The 17,751-nt window shown below is 37.7% G+C and overlaps 2 protein-coding genes across 2 annotated transcripts; both read right to left on the minus strand.

Moving 5' to 3' along the window:
* Positions 1-5,367: 5,367 nt before the first annotated feature.
* On the minus strand, positions 5,368-9,876 carry LOC122068387. Its single transcript, XM_042632234.1, has 3 exons — positions 9,137-9,876; positions 6,109-6,831; positions 5,368-5,798 (listed from the first exon to the last, which is right to left on the minus strand). The coding sequence occupies exons 1-3, from the start codon at positions 9,779-9,781 to the stop codon at positions 5,703-5,705; spliced, it is 1,464 nt and encodes a 487-aa protein (XP_042488168.1). The 5' UTR covers positions 9,782-9,876; the 3' UTR covers positions 5,368-5,702.
* Positions 9,877-11,665: 1,789 nt separating this feature from the next.
* On the minus strand, positions 11,666-14,776 carry LOC122068390. The gene is made up of 3 exons (XM_042632240.1): positions 13,883-14,776; positions 12,494-13,237; positions 11,666-12,174 (listed from the first exon to the last, which is right to left on the minus strand). The coding sequence occupies exons 1-3, from the start codon at positions 14,531-14,533 to the stop codon at positions 12,070-12,072; spliced, it is 1,500 nt and encodes a 499-aa protein (XP_042488174.1). The 5' UTR covers positions 14,534-14,776; the 3' UTR covers positions 11,666-12,069.
* Between the last annotated feature and the right edge of the window lie 2,975 nt (positions 14,777-17,751).

Here is a 17,751-nt window from a genome sequence, read left to right on the forward strand (position 1 = left end):
GTGTAGGGGGCTCGAATTTTTTTATTTGAGGGTAATTGTGTATTTTTTGGATTAGGATTTTTTCGCTATATATTTGTAGCGAGGGTTTCTTTCTCTGTAATGCAAGCAATATTGAGAGGTGTGAAGGACGAACGCTCTAACCCTATTCTCCATTGATAGTGAAGCAGGATCTCATCTCATCGGGGACGTAGGCAATCTTGCTGAACCTTGTAAATCTGTGTGCATTTCTTATTTTTGTCTTTCCATTATATTCTACATTGTTTTAGGGTTACGTTTCTACAAATTGGTATCAAATCTCTAGGTTTCTGTTTTCTAGGGTTTACTATCACAATGGCAGGGAAGGGATCAAATGTCAAGTATGATATTGAGTGGTTCAATGAGAAGAACAATTTCACTCTCTGGCGTCAAAGGATGAAGGATCTTCTGATACAACAGGGTTTGGCGAAAACGTTGTTGGGGAAGTCGAAGTAACCTGCAAAAAGTACTGACGAAGATTGGGAGGAGATGGAGGAAAATGCGGTAAGTGCTATTCGATTGAATCTTTCTGATGATGCCTTATAATATGTTGTGGGTATCGAATCTGCACCGCAGTTATGGGCGAAACTTGAAATCATCTACATGATGAAGTCCTTAACGAACAAGTTGTTAATAAAAAAACAATTGTATTCTCTACAGATGGAGGAATGTACGGATCTATTAGAGCATCTTAACATGTTCAATCAGATCGTAAGTAAACTTACAAACCTGGAGGTTAAGATCGAGGATGAAGACAAGGCATTACTGTTGCTGTCATCACTCCCAGAATCATATGATCACCTGATAACGACTCTCTTGTATAGGAAGGAGACCCTTGAGATGGATGAAGTTACGGTTGCCCTCATGTCCAATGATACAAGGGAAAAGATCAGTAGTAGAAATCTCAAGGAGAATGTCTTTTTGGAGGTGATAAGAAGCAGGAAAAAGGGAGATCAAATCAGAAGGGATCTGGGAAGAGTCGATCGAAATCAAAAGGGACAAAGAAAAATGTCTCTTGTTAGTATTGCAAGAAGGAAGGTCATCTGAAGAGAGAGTGCTTGAAGAGGAAGGCAGAATTGAAGAAGAAAGGTGTAGATAAGACATTTGAGGAAGTTAGCGTGGCTGACAGTTTAGATGGAGATGATGGAGATGTATTCTCTATATCATCAGATAAGAATCAATCTTCTGATTCTTGGATTTTAGATTCTGGATGTTCATATCACATATGTCCACATAAGGATTGGTTCGATATATATCAACCATATAATGGTGGGTCTGCCCTAATGGGGAATGATGCTATATGCAAGACCATTGGGATAGGTACTATCTTTTTTTTTTTTTTTTGTAAGGGATAAGCACTATCAAAATCAAGATGTTTGATGGGATAGTAATAACTTTAGCAGATGTGAGATATGTACCAGAATTAAGGAAAAACTTAGTATCTTTGGGGACACTTGACTCAAATGGCTGCAAGTACATAGCGGAAGGTGGAGTTTTCAAAGTTATTAAGGGTATTATGGTTGTCATGAAGGGACAACTAACAGGAAACTTATATAGACTCATAGGGAGCATTGTTACAGGTGGAGCATCTGTGACTACAGATGAAGGATTTGATACAGATGATACATGTCTGTGGCATATGCGGTTAGGGCATATGGGAGAAAGAGGATTGATGAAGCTTCACAAAAGAAAACTATTGAAAGGAGTGAAAACTTGTAAACTGAACTTCTATAAGTATTGTGTGTTCTGGAAATGGTGCAAGGTTAGTTTTAAAACTGTAAAACATAAGAGTAAAGGGGTGCTTGATTATGTACATAACGATGCATAGGGTCCTTCAACAACAAAATCTAAAGGTGGGACAGAATACTTCGTGACCTTTGTTGATGATTACTCAAGGAAAGTCTGAATCTACTTCAAGAAGCATAAAAGTGAGGTGTTCACTAAATTTAAGGAATGAAAGGTTGAGGTAGAAAGGAAGACATGAAAGAAAATTAAGTACTTAAGAACAGATAATGGAGGGGAGCACACGTATAAGCCGTTTCTAGAATTGTGTAAAGCTGAAGGGATTACACGTCACTTCACGGTTCCAAAGACACCACAGCAAAATGATGTAGCTAAAATGATGAACAGATCATTTCTAGAAAGAGCTCGGAGTATGAGGCTAAATGCAGGGTTGAGCAAGAGATTTTGGATAGAAGCAGTGAATATGGCATGTTTCCTCATCAACAGGGCTCCATCAAAGACGATTGATTATAAAATTCCCGAGGAGGTATAGACAGGAAAAATAGTAGATTATTCTATTCTAAAAATATTTGGTTGTCCAGCCTATGCACACGTTGAGAGTGAGCAACGTTCCAAATTAGACTCTGTCTAAGCAGTGCATCTTTCTTGGTTTTAAGAAAGGCGTAAAGGGATTCAAGTTGTGGGATCTAAGTTTACAGAAAGTTATGGTTAGCAGGGACGTTGTGTTTGATGAGTCTCATATGGTGAAGTCAAAATGTAATTCACAAACAGTTGGTGAAAATAAAGAAGGTTTTACTGTGCTAGTGGAGTTAGGTGAGTCAGAAACAACAAGAGAAAATGAGTCATCCAGTGACTTACTAGGACAACAGGAAACAGTAGAAGTTCCCTATACTGAAGCAAAGGGTAAAGGGAAGCGTACTCACAAAGCACCTGTGAGATACGAGTTTGAGGACATGGTTGCCTATGCCCTCACTGTAGGTACATGTGATCTATCTTCCTACCATGATGCTTTGAGTGATGCACAACATGATAAATGGATGTCATCTATGATGGAGGAAATAGAGTCTCTGCAGAAGAACAAGACTTGAGAGATTATGGAAAAGCCCAAAGGAAGAAAAATCATTGGGTGTAAATAGGTCTTTGGTAAGAAAGAGACAGCATCTGAAAAGGAGCGTGAAAGGTATAAGGCCAGATTTGTAGCCAAGGGCTATGCACAAAAGGAGGGGATAGACTACAATGAAATATTCTCTCCAGTGGTGAAACACACTTCAATCAGGGTACTACTTGCTTTGGTGGCCATGTATGATTTAGAGCTTAAACATCTTGATGTGAAGACTGCATTTCTTCATGGTGATTTGGAGGAACCAATTTACATGAAGCAGCCTAAAGGTTTCAAGGTGCATGGAAAGAAAGATCATATTTGTCTGCTAAAGAAGTCGCTTTATGATCTTATGCAATCTCCTAGGCAGTGGTACAAGCGCTTTGATTCCCACATGATGAAGATTGGCAACACAAGAAGTGAGTATAATAGTTGTGTTTATTATAAAGTGTCAAAGTGATAATTCCATTATTTTGTTGATGCTTTATGTTGATGATATGCTCATTGTTGCAAAGAACAAACATGATATAGTCTCTTTGAAGTCTTTATTGAGTGCTGAATTTGAGATGAAAGATCTTGGTGCTGCTAAGAAGATCCTTGGCATGGAAATCCTTAGAGATAGAAATGCAGGTAAATTTTGGGTAACTCAGAAGAGGTATATTGAAAATGTGCTAGAACGTTTCAATATGGAAAAGGCTAAGCCGGTTAGCACTCTGTTAGCTAGCGACTTCAAGTTATCTGAAAGAGAATACCCTACAACACATGAGGAGGTGGAGCAGATGTCTCAGGTCCCTTATGCTAGCGCAGTTGGGAGTCTCATATATGCTATAGTTTGTAGTAGGCCATATTTGTCTCATGCAGTCAGTGTTGTTAGCAGATAAATGAGTAATCCAGGGAAGGAGCATTGTAATGCAATTAAGTGGATCTTCAAATATTTGAGCAAGACTAAAGATCTATGTGTTATGTTCAGTGGCAAGGGAAGTTCCACAGAATTGATAGGTTATGTTGATTCCGACTATACTGGTGATTTAGACAAGAGGAGGTCTACTACAGGGTATGTATTTATATTGACTGGTCGACTTATATCATGGAGGGTGATGCTTCAGTCTACAATTGCATTGTTCACTACAGAGGCAGAGTATATGGCAGCAATTGAGGCTGCTAAAGAAGGAGTCTGGTTGGCTAGACTGGTTCGTGAGTTGGGGTTGGAGCAAGGAGGTATAGTGTTACATTGTGACAGTCAGAGTGCCATACATCTTGCAAAGAATGAGGTATTTCATACAAGGACAAAGCATATTGATGTGAGATTTCACAAGACTAGGGAGCTTGTGTCAGAGGGCAGTATTCACTTAAGAAATATTCATACAGATTTCAATCTAGCAGATATGTTTACCAAGCCAGTTACTACAAAGAAGTTTGAGTCTTGTTTGGACTTGATTAATATTACTCACTGTTGAAGATGAGGGACACACCAAATAGGTGCGGGTTTGTACCTCTTATGAGATACGGGGATGAAGACGTTTATAGATTTTCTTTACAAGAGGTTTGACAGAATTCAAGCCAAGGTGAAGATTGTTGGTGTACGATGTCTTGTATTCCGTCAAAGTTTAATCCAAGGAGTATTGGTGTTGCACCTCGACAGGCAGGACGACGGCCCCACTAGCTGGTTAGCGAGCCGCGGGATTGAAAGGGCGCATGAAGCCCCCCGGCATATCAGGGGTGTAGGGGGCTCGAATTTTTTATTTGAGGGTAATTGTGTATTTTCTGCATTAGGGTTTTTTCGCTAAATATTTGTAGCGAGGGTTTCTTTCTCTGTAATGCAAGCAATACTCAGAGGTGTGAGGGACGAGCAATGTAACCCTATTTTCCATTGATAGTGAAGTAGGATCTCATCTCACCGAGGACGTAGGCAATCTTGCCGAACCTCGTAAATCTGTGTGCATTGCTTGTTCTTATTTTTCCATTATCTTCTGCATCGTTTTAGGGTTGCGTTTTTACACCATCATGCAGCCATCACAAGTCATAGCAACAATAGGGGCATCTTTAAGGCCTTCATGTGAAAGCTGATGTCAACCAAGTTGAAACTCATTGCAATCCTTGTATGGATTCTGTTTAAGGAGGTGTTTTATAGACTACAATCAAAATAACATGTGTGACAAACATCTTGCTCACTTGCTCTGTAATCTTTATTCAAATGCATTAGTCATTTTCAGACTGATCTAAGGCAAATTGATTCACTGAAAACTCAGAGTTGCAGTTCATTATAATGAAGAAGCATATCCATCGAAGGTAGTATTTCTCTTTCTCCTCTTGGTTCCATCTGTTTATCCACAGATACATTTCTCTACCTTAAACTTCTTAACAGTCTTCTCCCCCTCCCCCCTTGGTCTTTTTTTATCAAAGGGAAACCCAATAGGAGTAACTATTGAGTACCATACCCTGATCACCAAAAGGAAGCTGAGGGTTAAAAGGGAGTGTCAGCCACCCTCATCTTACATAATTCAGGGGAATCATTCAGAAGTCAAAAACAGATTGGCATGCGGTCTACACAAATGCCATTCATTTACATAAGTTCTGTTTGAACTAAAGTGGTAGCACTACGCCACTACCCATTTGAGGAGACTAAGTCACTAGGATCATTCACAAGTCAAAACCAGATTGGAATGCAGTCCACACAAATGTGATGTATTTACCAAGTATGATGTGTTAGCTATAAAGAACGTTCGGTGACAAACACAAGTCTAAGTCTTGTGAGCAAGTTAATCAATTTAAATTTAAATAACCCTTACAAAGCTCACCGACTGAACTATAGGCTATTTATGTCCGGCGATGTCCTTATCAAGGTTTACTTTTCTTGCTTGGGAATCTTTAAGCCAAAGTTAACCAAGGCATCGGTGAATACCGAGTTGGACAAGAGAGAAGCCTTCAATAGCCTCAAGGCCTGCATCACAAAAGTAACATTGAGTTAAGAAACGAGATTAATAGTCCTATATAACAATTAATTAGCATCTATGGGCTCTATTACACAATGAGTGCATTGAAGAAGTAAAAATCCGTTAACAGAGGTGTATGAATGCAAGGGAGCGGTTCGGCAGGACATATACCTTACCAACCTTCACCATGACCTAACAACATGGTTCTGAATTCAACGCAACCTATGCATTTTCACCATTTGATAGGAATAGTAATTCCCTGGTTCTACCTGGTTATTTATTATGCATATCATAATTTCAAAAATTTTAACCACTCACCTCCACCGTGCCCACTTTAACTATACGAACCTCCAAATCATCTAGGGGAAGCTCCATGCTTTTAAGAAAGGAGAGACTCCAGAAAGAAGCCTGTGGAGTGAAAACCAAATTGTCTGTTATGAAGAATGTCCCCGGTCCCTTGATAAATCCTCCTTGACCAGCTGTTTCACTTGTTGGAGACTTGGGATTTACAAAATGTAATTGTGAAGGCCAACCAAAATTAGGCTCCTCAGTAGTCAGGTAATCAGGGTAATCGTAAACAGAATAAATTGTACACCACAAGGAAGGAGGAGGCTGTTCAGATTCTTTTAGTCCCAGTGGGTTGCTACTACAACCAAAACCACGGCAGAGCACAGGTTGCAGCAGCAGGTTCCTTAGACTATCAGCTCCTATAACTACTGAACGTCCCACGCTTTTGTACAAATTGTCCATGGATCCCAGTGATGAATTCCCACCCAAGAGTTGCAAAATGGATCCAAGAGGGAAGGTAAGGAAGCTGAGAAGAAAGTCAACCATGTCTTCCCCGGCTTCAGCATATAATACTTTCTTCATTGACTTACTCATCATTAACTTCAAAGTCATACTTCCTTCACAGCTCAAGGAAGACTTCAATGGATCTCCCATCTCAAATTTTAAACCATCAGATGTAAATCCTTGCTTTTTAAGAAATACATCTGTCAGAGGTGCCTTGGAAAATAAAATTCCCTTGAGAAGTTTCAAAATCTGTAAATGAAGACATGGAAGACAACAGAAACAGATTTACAGTAAGTTAAGATTGAGGTATGTTCTATACACAACACAAAAAATTGTGATGGAGGAACCTGGTGTACTCATATGAATAGCTGATTCATAGGAACCCCAACCCAAACTATCACAGTAAAAGAAACTAAATAGTGAACAAGACCTTAAAGGCGTTTATAAGTCTCATTCTTCAATTTTCCAACTATTCCTTATATATAAGGACAGAAAGAGATGCATAAAATGTGCCAATTAAGGCCTTCAGCAAGGTCCAAAAGAGAAAGCACAATGCGAAGCAAGACAAATAAAGATACTGAAAAGTCAAGTCCAAAATAAGGCAAGAAGTCAAGAACCCAACTAGGAAAACATGTAAGTAGTCTTCCAAAAACCCTTTGAAGCCCCCTTGCAACTTGGGTAGTATCAACTGAATATGTAGTTACCATATTCTGATGGTTTATATATATATATATATATATATATATTCTCAGTTACCAACTTGGGTAATATCAACTCTTTCTTACTATGTATAACCCTACAATGCATAGAAATTAAGGTTTCTTGTCTTTACATGAAACTCAGTCCCGTAGCTTGTTCGCTTTGCACCAAATATATCTGATATTATCCCTTTGGCCTACGCTCTGAGGTTTCCTCTTCATTTCAGAAATTTAAGGCTTTAGTTGAGTGCTAATTCAATCGAAAAATTGAATCCATTTAAACAGATTGGGGTGGTGAATAATGTATCCTACCCTTGTTTTCTGAGCAGTTGGCGTCAATCATCATTTAGCTTGTCCTCACACCCATGAACAACAAGGGTCAATTGAACGATGTCACCATCACATACTTGAAACGGGTCTTACCCTCCTTGGTCACAATTCGGTCTGTAAGCAATACTGGCACTTTGCCTTAAAGACAACTATCTACTTAATCAATCGTATACCCTCCAAGGTTACTAAAGATATCTACCCATTCCAGTCTGTTCATAACAAGCTACTTGACTATACTTTTCTTTGCACATTTGGTTGTCTATGCTTCCCATTTCTTCGTCTGTTTAACAACCACAAAATGCGATTTAGATCCTCTCTATGGGTCTTCCTTGGTTACAGCCCCTCTCACATGGGTTGTCGTTGCATGGATTTAGCCACCAATCATAGCTACATTTCCTGTTATGTTCAATACAATGAATCCTCTTTACCCGTTTGTCACCAATCTTCTCTCTATCCTAGGTCCTGCACCATGCTTCCAGCCCTCTTTTACCCCTTGGGCATCAGTTTCATCCTCTCACTGCCCCCCATCTCAGGGACCATCATCCAAACCCATCAGAGCATCCACCCCACCTGCGCCCCTTCGAATCCTCAACTTGAGGGGGGGTGTATCAATTAAATATGTAGTACCATATTTAGAAGGAGAAAGTTCTATACCAGAAAAAAAAATGGAGAAAGTTTCTCTTCACTCATGGTGAGGATCGAGGGATAATTCATAACTATATCTCTTTTTTTATGAAGTCGGATGTGTGTGGAATTTCAACCAGAAGAAGTGAAGGCTATGTTTGGTTGCAAGGGGAATTTAAAGGGAAGGGAAGGGAAGTGAAAATTTCAAACTTAAAAATGAAACTTCTGTAATCATAATCCAAGTGATTGTATAAAGGACTAAAAATTTCACACCATATTAAGTAAGGATACATTTTACATTTTATAATAATGGGTCTTGGATGAAAAGTAAAGTGAAATTTAATAACCAAATATAGAATTATTTGGAACCAGTGATATAATCACATGGGATAATGATTACAAACGTTTCTTTTTTAGGTATGAAAATTTCACTTCGCTTCCTTTTAATTCCTCTTGCAATCAAACGGAGCCGAAGTGAGAATGAATGATGGAAACGGATCCATAGAGTCCCATCCAACCTCATCAAAATGACAGAATCTATTCATTGTGTGAAGAGAAACTCAATCCTAAAAAAAATGACTTCTAATAAAATGGAAAAGAAAAAAAACATATGAGAGGGTAGAGAATTAAGACATGGTTTTAAGGTTCTATTTGTTTAAATGTAAAATGCATGGAAATAAATAATGTAGGAAATTATTACACTTTTTTTATTTTTGGTAAATAAGAAATTATTATACACTGCTACCTTTTTTTACAGATTTTTTTTTCGGCATTAAATTACAGTCCTCTTTCTACACTCCAATTTTATATGGGGCTTAATTGAAGATGAACATAGCAGGTTCAAAATTGAATCTCTAATGAATTAAAAGGTAGAAAAACCCATTGAAAGGTGAAAATCGTACCTCCTCTGAGCAAATACTCAATGTGGTCTCTTGGAGTGAACTCATGTCTTTGAGCCCTAGTTTGTGCAACTGTGTCAAGATGGTATCTGTAGAAATGGGCTCTACCTGCAAATCGTCTGTCACCATGAACTTGTTCGTTCCACAAACAAACACTCCTCCATCTCCTGCAGGTCTTGCACCCTCATCTTCTTTTTCCCTGCGTATCTCCTTGTCCATCATTTTCCTGCAATTGCATCTGACATTCTTGAAAGTAGTATACAAACCACCAGTCCCCCTTCGGCTGCAATCCCTATCAGCACAAATATAATACTCGATGGGCTCTGTATCATCAACATTCAGTTTCAGTTTCCTGCACATATTTTCAGAATGATTCCTTGGATGAAGTAGCATGGACTTGCATGTCTGAGTCTGCAGAAGCTGCTGCTCGTCAAGATTTTCCACCTCTTTGTATAGACTGGCCATGGACCCAATAGTGGCGGGCTGTGGTTGTTCTCTGAGGAGTCTCACTATGGTTCCCATGGGTAAAGTCAAGAAGCTGAAAAGAATGTCCACAAAGTCACTACTAGTTTCAGCCATTACTACCTTGTTGGTCTTCTTGTCCACCAGAACCTTCAGGGAGATAGTCTTTGATCCTTGGGAAGCCATTGTTGATTGATTCAAGCAACTCTTTGAGAGAATTCGTTCCTAATTTCTTTCCTGACCTCTATAACTATAAAGACCCAGCCCCCTTCAAGTAACGATTTCTTTTGCTTTTTCTCTCTTTTGTTGGTGTATTCTTCATCTTTTGCGGCATACTGTGGAGTGTGGACCAATCTGGAACGCTTCCCTTTTTTTTCACGACTTTATCCTCTTTTGCTTTTACTGTCTTTTGCTTACTTTGAAGGCATTTGCTGGTTTTGATTGATTGGTTGGTGTATTTACGTTGAAAAAAACTCTATCGGATACATATCGATTACCAACAATCTCCCCTCCCACACAGAGCCTAGTATCTTTCTATTACTGGTGTTGTAGAGACACAACCTTCAAAGTATGCAGAAAATAATGAAAATAAGAACAAATAATACACATATATTTATGAGTTTTGATAAGATTATCTACATCCTTGGTAAAATCCTGTTTTACTAGAGAATAAAGTTTTAATATCTGTCTTTGTACCTCTCAGTATTGTTTATATTACAGAGAAAGAAACTCTTACTACAAATATATAGCAAAACTATCCTAATATAAAAAAGTATAAAACTACCTTCAAATAAAAGATTCATACACTCTGGATTAAACTTTAATAGAATACAAAACATAGTACACCAACAACTGTTCCATATGGAATTAAAGCAATAATTCCACATAAAAAAAATAGGTGGTATGATGTAGAGAGTTATAGGTATTTGGGGCACCCTCTCTTCTTCTTACTTTGCACCCATAAAAAAACAAATTTAAGGACTTCAGATTTTATTTTATTTTAAATTAGTTGTTGGAATATAATGTCTTGTATTCCGTTGCTATGACACCCAAGAATACGATAAAGTATTGGATCCGTCTAGAAGATCGGTAAAATGTCCCACCAAGAATATAAAATTGAAATAATGATAACCATCATGCAGCCATCACAAGTCATAGCCACAGTTTGAACTAAGGTGGTAGCACTACGCCACTACTCACTTAAAGAGAACTCAGTCACAAGGATCATTCAAAAGTTAAAACCAGATTAGCATGTGGCTACACAAATGCTTTCACTTACATAAGTTCTGTTACACTGTTTCAATCAGGAAATTGCCGTTTCTACTACGTTATTTTGCTAGTTCCATAACAAGATACATCTGTAAAATGTTTACGCAATGAAATGAAATCATTAAAATGCCAACAACTGCGGGATATTTTTATCTTAGAGGCCAATATGCACTTACCCTGTTGTGTCATAAGCAGCGTCCAAGGACTCAAGGAGAATAACCATGGAACCACTTGATCTCACCGTTTCCAAGTTTTCATCCTAACTTGGTACAAGTTGTAAACTCGGACATCCTAAGTTTGATTCTCACTGGGCGCACCTTGGGCCACTCTTACGGGGTGTTTAGTGCTCTTCATTGCTTTCAGTGAAAATTGAATGGTTCTCATTCAACCCCGGTATGACCCGGTCAATGTGGTTGTGAGGTTAGTATGGGCCTGCAAGACTAGTCAGGACGAAGGCATGGATACCCGTCGTTAGTAAAAAAAAAAATGTTGTTGGGATCCTTTGCAGATTATCCACGGAACAAGGTTTGCTTTCTTTTGATTTATTTATTTTTGAAATATTTTCGACAGTTGAAGATAAAAATCCATAGGTGGTGAATGAAGGTTAGGGCTACCATGGTTTATCATTATTGGAATGAGCAGCATTCATCAACCCATGCAATATTCCTCAAATATATGAGATAACCTGTGTCATAGAATATTGCCTAATTTTTATAACATATACATGCACAAGAAATGTTGAAGTAAATGAGATTTCAGTAAAATCTAAACAAACCAGTAGTGATGTTGTGGATCAACCAGTGGAAACAATCTAATATAAACCTTCATTTGAGCACAATGAGGAACAGTTGATTATCTTTCTATATACATAATATGTTGGATCAACATAATAACAAATTCTTACCACCAAATTAAATAAATAAAAAATAAAAAATGCTATAGACAAGTATGATGATGTTCTAGCTATAAAGGGAACATTCAGTGACAAACACAAGTAGACTAAGTCTTATGATAAAGTTAACTACATTAAACGACCCTTACAAAGGTCACTGACTGAACGCTAGGGTTTTTTCTCATACACTCTTGATCCGTGGATATAGAATCTATTAAATGAAGAGAGAGAAAATTGATTCCATATCCACAGACTAGGATCGTTCTCGTACATTCTTGTACGCGAACTTGATCCACTCTCTCGGATGGTGTCCTTATTGAGTTTTACTTTCTTGCTTGGAAATCTTTAAGCCAAACTCAACCAAGGCATCAGTGAATACTGAGTTGGACGAGAGAGAAGCCTTCAATAGCCTCAAGGCCTGCATCACAAAAGTAACATTGATTTAAGAAGTGTGATTAATAGCCCTTGTAAATCAATTAATTGGTATCTATGGGATCTGTTACACAATTTAGTGGGTTGAACATGTAAAAATTCATTAATGGAGGTGTATGAAATGCAGGGGAACAGTTCAGCAGGACATATACCTTACCAACCTTCACCATGACCAGACCAGACCATATGGTTCTGAATTCAAGGCAACCTATGGATTTTCACCATAGGATAGGAATAGTAATTCAATGGTTCTACCAGATTATCTATGATGCATATCACAATTTACAAAAATTTTAACAACTCACCTCCACTGTGCCCACTTTAACCATACGAAACACCAAGTCATCCAGGGGCAATTCCATGCTTTTAAGAAAGGAGAGACTCCAGAAAGAAGCTAATGGAGTGAAAACCAAATTGTCTGTTATAATGAATGTGGCCGGTCCCTTGAGAAATCCTCCTTGACCTGCTGTTTCACTTGTTGGAGACTTGGGATTTACAAAGTCTAAAAGTGAAAGACGATCACCACTCTTTAAATTAGGCTTCTTAGTAGTCAAGTAGCCAGTGTAAGGGTTAGCCATTCGGCCATTTGCATAACTTCTACACCACAAGGAAGGAGGAGGCTGTTGAGATTCTTTTACTCCTAGTGGGTTTCTCCTACAAGTAAAACCACGGCAGACCATGGGTTGCAGCAGCAGGTTCCTTAGACTATCATCTCTCGTAACTCCTGAATGTTGCACGCTTTTATACAAATTGTCCATGGATCCCAGTGATGAATTCCCACCCAAGAGTTGTAAAATGGATCCAAGAGGGAAGGTAAGGAAGCTGAGAAGAAATTCAACCAAGTCTTCCCCAGCTTCAACATATAATACTTTGTTCATTGACTTGCTCATCATTAACTTCAAAGTCATACCTCCTTCAGAGCTCAAGGAAGACTGCAACGGATCTCCCATCTCAAATTTTAAACCTTCAGCTGTAAACTCTTGCTTTCTAAGAAACACATCTGTCAGAGGTGTCTTGGAAAATAAAATTCCCTTGAGCAATTTCAGAATCTATAAATGAAGACATGGAAAACATCAGATACAAATTTACAGTAAGTTGAGATTCATACAAAAGATTCTGATGGAGGTACCTAATACTGTACTCATGATAATACTTGAAACAGTGAATAGCTGATTTATAGGATCCACAACCCAAAACTATCACAGAAAAAGTAAAGATTCTGTTTATAAGTCTTCATTCTTCAATTTTCCAACAAACAGACAAGAGATTTACAAAATGTGCCAATTAAGGCCTTCAGCAAATTTCAAAACAGAAAGCACAATGCCAAGCAAGACAAATAAAGATACTGAAATTCAAGCCCCAACTAAGGCAAGAAGTCAAGAACCCAATTAGGAATACATGTAAGTATTCTTCCTAAAACCCTCTGAAGCCCCCTGCAATCTGGGTAGCAGCAATTTTTTTCCCTTAAGAATAGCCCAAGAAGCAAAGATCCATAAGACAAATACAAGAAGTAAAAGAAAGGAGAAAGTTTCTCTTAACTCATGGTGAGGATCGAGGGTCATAACTATAGATTTTGGTCATTAAATTGCCCAATTTTTACATTGGGCTTGATTGAAGACGAACACAAAAGCTTGAAAATTGAATCTTTAACCAATTGAAATGTAGAAAACCCATTGCAAAGGTGAAAATCGTACCTCCTCTGGGCCAATAATCAATGTGGTCTCTTGGAGTGAACTCATGTCTTTGAGCTCTAGTTTGCGCAACAGTGTCAAGATAGTAGCTGTAGAAATGGGATCTACCTGCAAATCATCGGTTACCATGAACTTGTTCGTTCTACAAACAAACACTCCTCCATCTCCTTCAAGTCTTGCAGTCTCATCTTCTATTTGCATCCGTATGTCATCATTGTCCATCATTTTTCCGCATTTGCATTTAAGATTCTTGAAAGTAGTATACAAACCACCACTCTCCCTTCGGCTACACTTCCAATTAGCACAAATATAGTACTTGGTGGGCTCTGAATCATCAACATTCAGTTTCACTTTCCTGCACACATTTTCAGAAGGATTTCTTGGATGAAGTAGCATGGACTTGCATAACTGAGTCTGCAGAAGCTGCTGCTTCTCAAGATTCTCCACCTCTTTGTATAGGGTGGTCAAGGACCCAATAGTGGCTGGCTGTGGTTGTTTGTTGATGAGTCTCACTATGGTTCCCATGGGCAAAGTCAAGAAGCTTAAAAGAATGTCCACAAAGTCACCGTCAGCTTCAGCCATTACTACTCTGTTTTTCTCCTTGTCAATATGAACCTTCAGGCTTATGGTCTGCGACCCTTCTTCGGAAGCCATTGTTGATTGATTCAAACAACTCTTTTTAGAGAATCGGTTCCTAATTTCTTTCCCGAACGACCTCTATATCTATAATGACCCGTATATATTTTTGACCTTCCATTGAACATTTTCTTTTGCTTTTTCTTCTCCCTTTGCTTTCTTTGTGTGCTCTGCTTTTCTGTTTATCATTCTTTTCCTTCACTTTTTCTTTTCTTGTTGTGTTTCATTATTGCCTTATTGGCCTTTTCGATCTTTTGCTTATTTGTTGGGACACAAATCAATTGATGGAAGTCAATGGAGACTTAAGAGGAGCTGTTAGAGAGGTGAAACCTAAGCATAACCTAAGCATTCGATTAAATGCCTCCAAGAAATAATAACGATTTGTTATTGCATTTCTCAGAATTTAAGTTAAATTTAAAACTAATATTTTGGTCAATAATGGTATCATGGATATCTGCATCAAGGCGTTTGATGAAACGCCTCAAAGAAACATAGTGTCTTGGAAAAATCTTATAACGATATTTCACATTTTTTTAAAATTTTGGTAAAAGTTCACATCTTATTTTACTTACAAAAAACAAGCACTGGAAAATTTATCAATATGTAAAATTTTGCTCCTCCAAAATTTTCACATTTATATGTAAATTTTTACATTAAACAAACAAAGCAAGTGAAGCCATTTTCATGATGTCACCCTGCCATGCACTCTCTATCCTTCACCCAGGAAGGGAAGTCATTTCTTGGTGGAATGGTCACACATTATGTAATTCTTCTCCCTCTGGTTTACTGTATGATAAGCTTCTTCTCCCTCTGGTATACTTTATGGTCAGCTTCCATCGTTTTTTCTTGAAGAACATATACGATCCACCACTGATTTACTCCAATATCTCATTTTTTTCTTTTTTCTTGAAGATGTGATGGCACCTTGAAACCATATGATTAAATTATTTTTATTTTTTTCATGTTAAGATGTAATCACATTGAATCAATAAACAAAGGATTTTATTTCCCTTTTTCAGAACATGAAGAACTGAACATACCCTTACTTATACCAACAGGGTTTACATGAGGATCTGGTGTGCAGTGTTCTTGTCATTAGAATTATGAGTGGCAACACGTCTGTTCACACTTTTATTTTTTGGGGGGTGAAAACCAATGTTCACAATTATATAGTAATTATTAGTAATTCTCCGAAGACAACGTTTATTCGATTCCATTTTGGTTTTGTATTTAATTTCTTATTTGTTTTTAGTTCGGTTTCATATTCAATTTACATCCTATTTTAGGCATTTGGCTAACTTTTCATATCTTCACCAAAAAAAAATACCTTATTTATTAGTGTCATAATCTTAGTTTTAGTTATTAGTATCGAATTGGCCATATTGCATTGATATTGACAGACAGTGATCCCAATACTTGGCCGATCTGGGATTCATATTAATATCAGGGGTAAAATTGTAAGAAAACCTAATCTTAATGAAATGTAAGGGTAATATTGACTGATCCAAACCTTTGTTAGTTAAAACGGGAATGGCAAAAAAACATTGTTCGTTATGGGTGTGTTTTAAACAGATCAAAACGTGAGCGGATATGGTAAAAAATATGGTCAAATATGGTAAAAACGGAAAAAACTGCAAACGGATAGTACGCATTGTAAACGTTTAAATTCAAACAATATGGCACCAAAAAACAGCAATATATATACATAAATTAGAAAATAATAACCTAAATACCTACATAACAGAGGGGGGGGGGGGGAGAGAGAGAGAGACCCCTAACCTAAGTCTTTTGCTTGTCGTTGGGAGAGAATATGAGAGTCATGAGACCGAGCGAGCGGACAGCGGATTGGAAGCGAGTGACTTTAGGAAGAAGGGGGAGAGTGGTAGACGGTCAGGGAGTCATGGGCTTAGGTTAGGGTGAAAGGTGGGTTTTCCGGTTTTACCTTCTTTTCTTCCTTTTTTTTTTTTTGTTTTTGTTTTTTAATTGTCATGTCCCTTTTTTTTTAGCTTAAAAAAATGGATTCACGTTTTAAACGCGTTTAGAATTTCAAGAGTTGTCATTTCCATTTTTTATCAGCTTACTCTAGGCAGTTCGAAATTCGATGTTTTAAACGGAAAAAAAAGGCATGACGTTTAAAACGTGTTTTAAACACGAATTAATAAACAAAGATCCAGGCCAATACAATGACCCCGGATCGATAAAATATTGGTATCAGTTTCAGTCATACCAAGACCGATACTGATAACTAAAAAAGAGTAGAATTCATCATCCACTTTGATTGAAATAATAACAAATAGAATATATTTTTTTTTTCCGGTTCTTGTATAAACAATATATCCAAAAGTTAATAATTTGAAAAGCCCAACTTAATTTCAAAAGTTTATATTTATTTATTTATTATTATTATTATTATTTTTGCTTTAGATACCCTATATAGAATGCATCGCTCCCTATATGGAATTCTGAAAATATAAGTTGTTTTGAGAATTTTAACTCGTATGGCTTTTTTTTTTTTTTATTCAGATCCAGATCCAGATCCAGGTACCAATGGTCATTGTCTATTTAGAAAATTCAATTGGATTGAACATTATTATTTGATCGATTTTATTTTATTTTTTTGTGGACAAGATGATGTGTACGGCTAGAATAGGATCCAAAAAGGCTGATCCATGTGGTGGCGTACCAATTTGGATTCTCCAATTGGATTATATCATATAAATTCGTCTATATTGGAAGCTAGATGATTTTATTTTTTATTTTTTGGGTGGGGGACGATTATCCATGTAAGAATGATGTTTTGAAAATAACAACACAATGTCAACCATTTTTTTTTTTTTTTTTTATGAGAAGAGAATGTTCCTTAGTTGCACTGGGCCAATGAGAGTGCATTCATTGCATTGATAGGGGTGGGATTCTCTTGTATTTCATAGGGGTGGGGGTGTCATTTTGTCCTCCATTCCTGTTTAGGTGCAAGGGCTGCACTACTAAGGAGCCTTTTTTTTCCTAAATATATTTTCATACTGGGGAGGAGAATGCTACCCGGTTGTGCCCTCTACACCCAGAAGGAGGATGCCATGAAAAGATGCCCATGTCTCACCGATTGGATGCCTATTGTGTGCACTCCAACTAGTACCTCTCATTGGTCCCTCATGTTGTTGTTTCCGGCTCTAGCAAGACATTAATCTTTCGCTTTTCTAAGAAGGATAAAAGAACCATGCCAGTCTAGCGCAGGAAAC

The sequence above is a fragment of the Macadamia integrifolia genome, unplaced genomic scaffold, assembly GCF_013358625.1.
Source record: "Macadamia integrifolia cultivar HAES 741 unplaced genomic scaffold, SCU_Mint_v3 scaffold381, whole genome shotgun sequence".
In the NCBI taxonomy this organism is placed as follows: Eukaryota; Viridiplantae; Streptophyta; class Magnoliopsida; order Proteales; family Proteaceae; genus Macadamia; species Macadamia integrifolia.

Coding starts and splice junctions, on each gene's coding strand:
- LOC122068390 (XM_042632240.1), bottom strand. CDS start 14,533: ATGGCTTCCGAAGAAGGGTCGCAGACCATAAGCCTGAAGGTTCATATT. Junction 13,238..13,882: donor TGATTATTGGCCCAGAGGAG/GTACGATTTTCA, acceptor CTTCATTTATAG/ATTCTGAAATTGCTCAAGGG. Junction 12,175..12,493: donor TTAAAGTGGGCACAGTGGAG/GTGAGTTGTTAA, acceptor TTTGTGATGCAG/GCCTTGAGGCTATTGAAGGC.
- LOC122068387 (XM_042632234.1), bottom strand. CDS start 9,781: ATGGCTTCCCAAGGATCAAAGACTATCTCCCTGAAGGTTCTGGTGGAC. Junction 6,832..9,136: donor TGAGTATTTGCTCAGAGGAG/GTACGATTTTCA, acceptor CTTCATTTACAG/ATTTTGAAACTTCTCAAGGG. Junction 5,799..6,108: donor TTAAAGTGGGCACGGTGGAG/GTGAGTGGTTAA, acceptor TTTGTGATGCAG/GCCTTGAGGCTATTGAAGGC.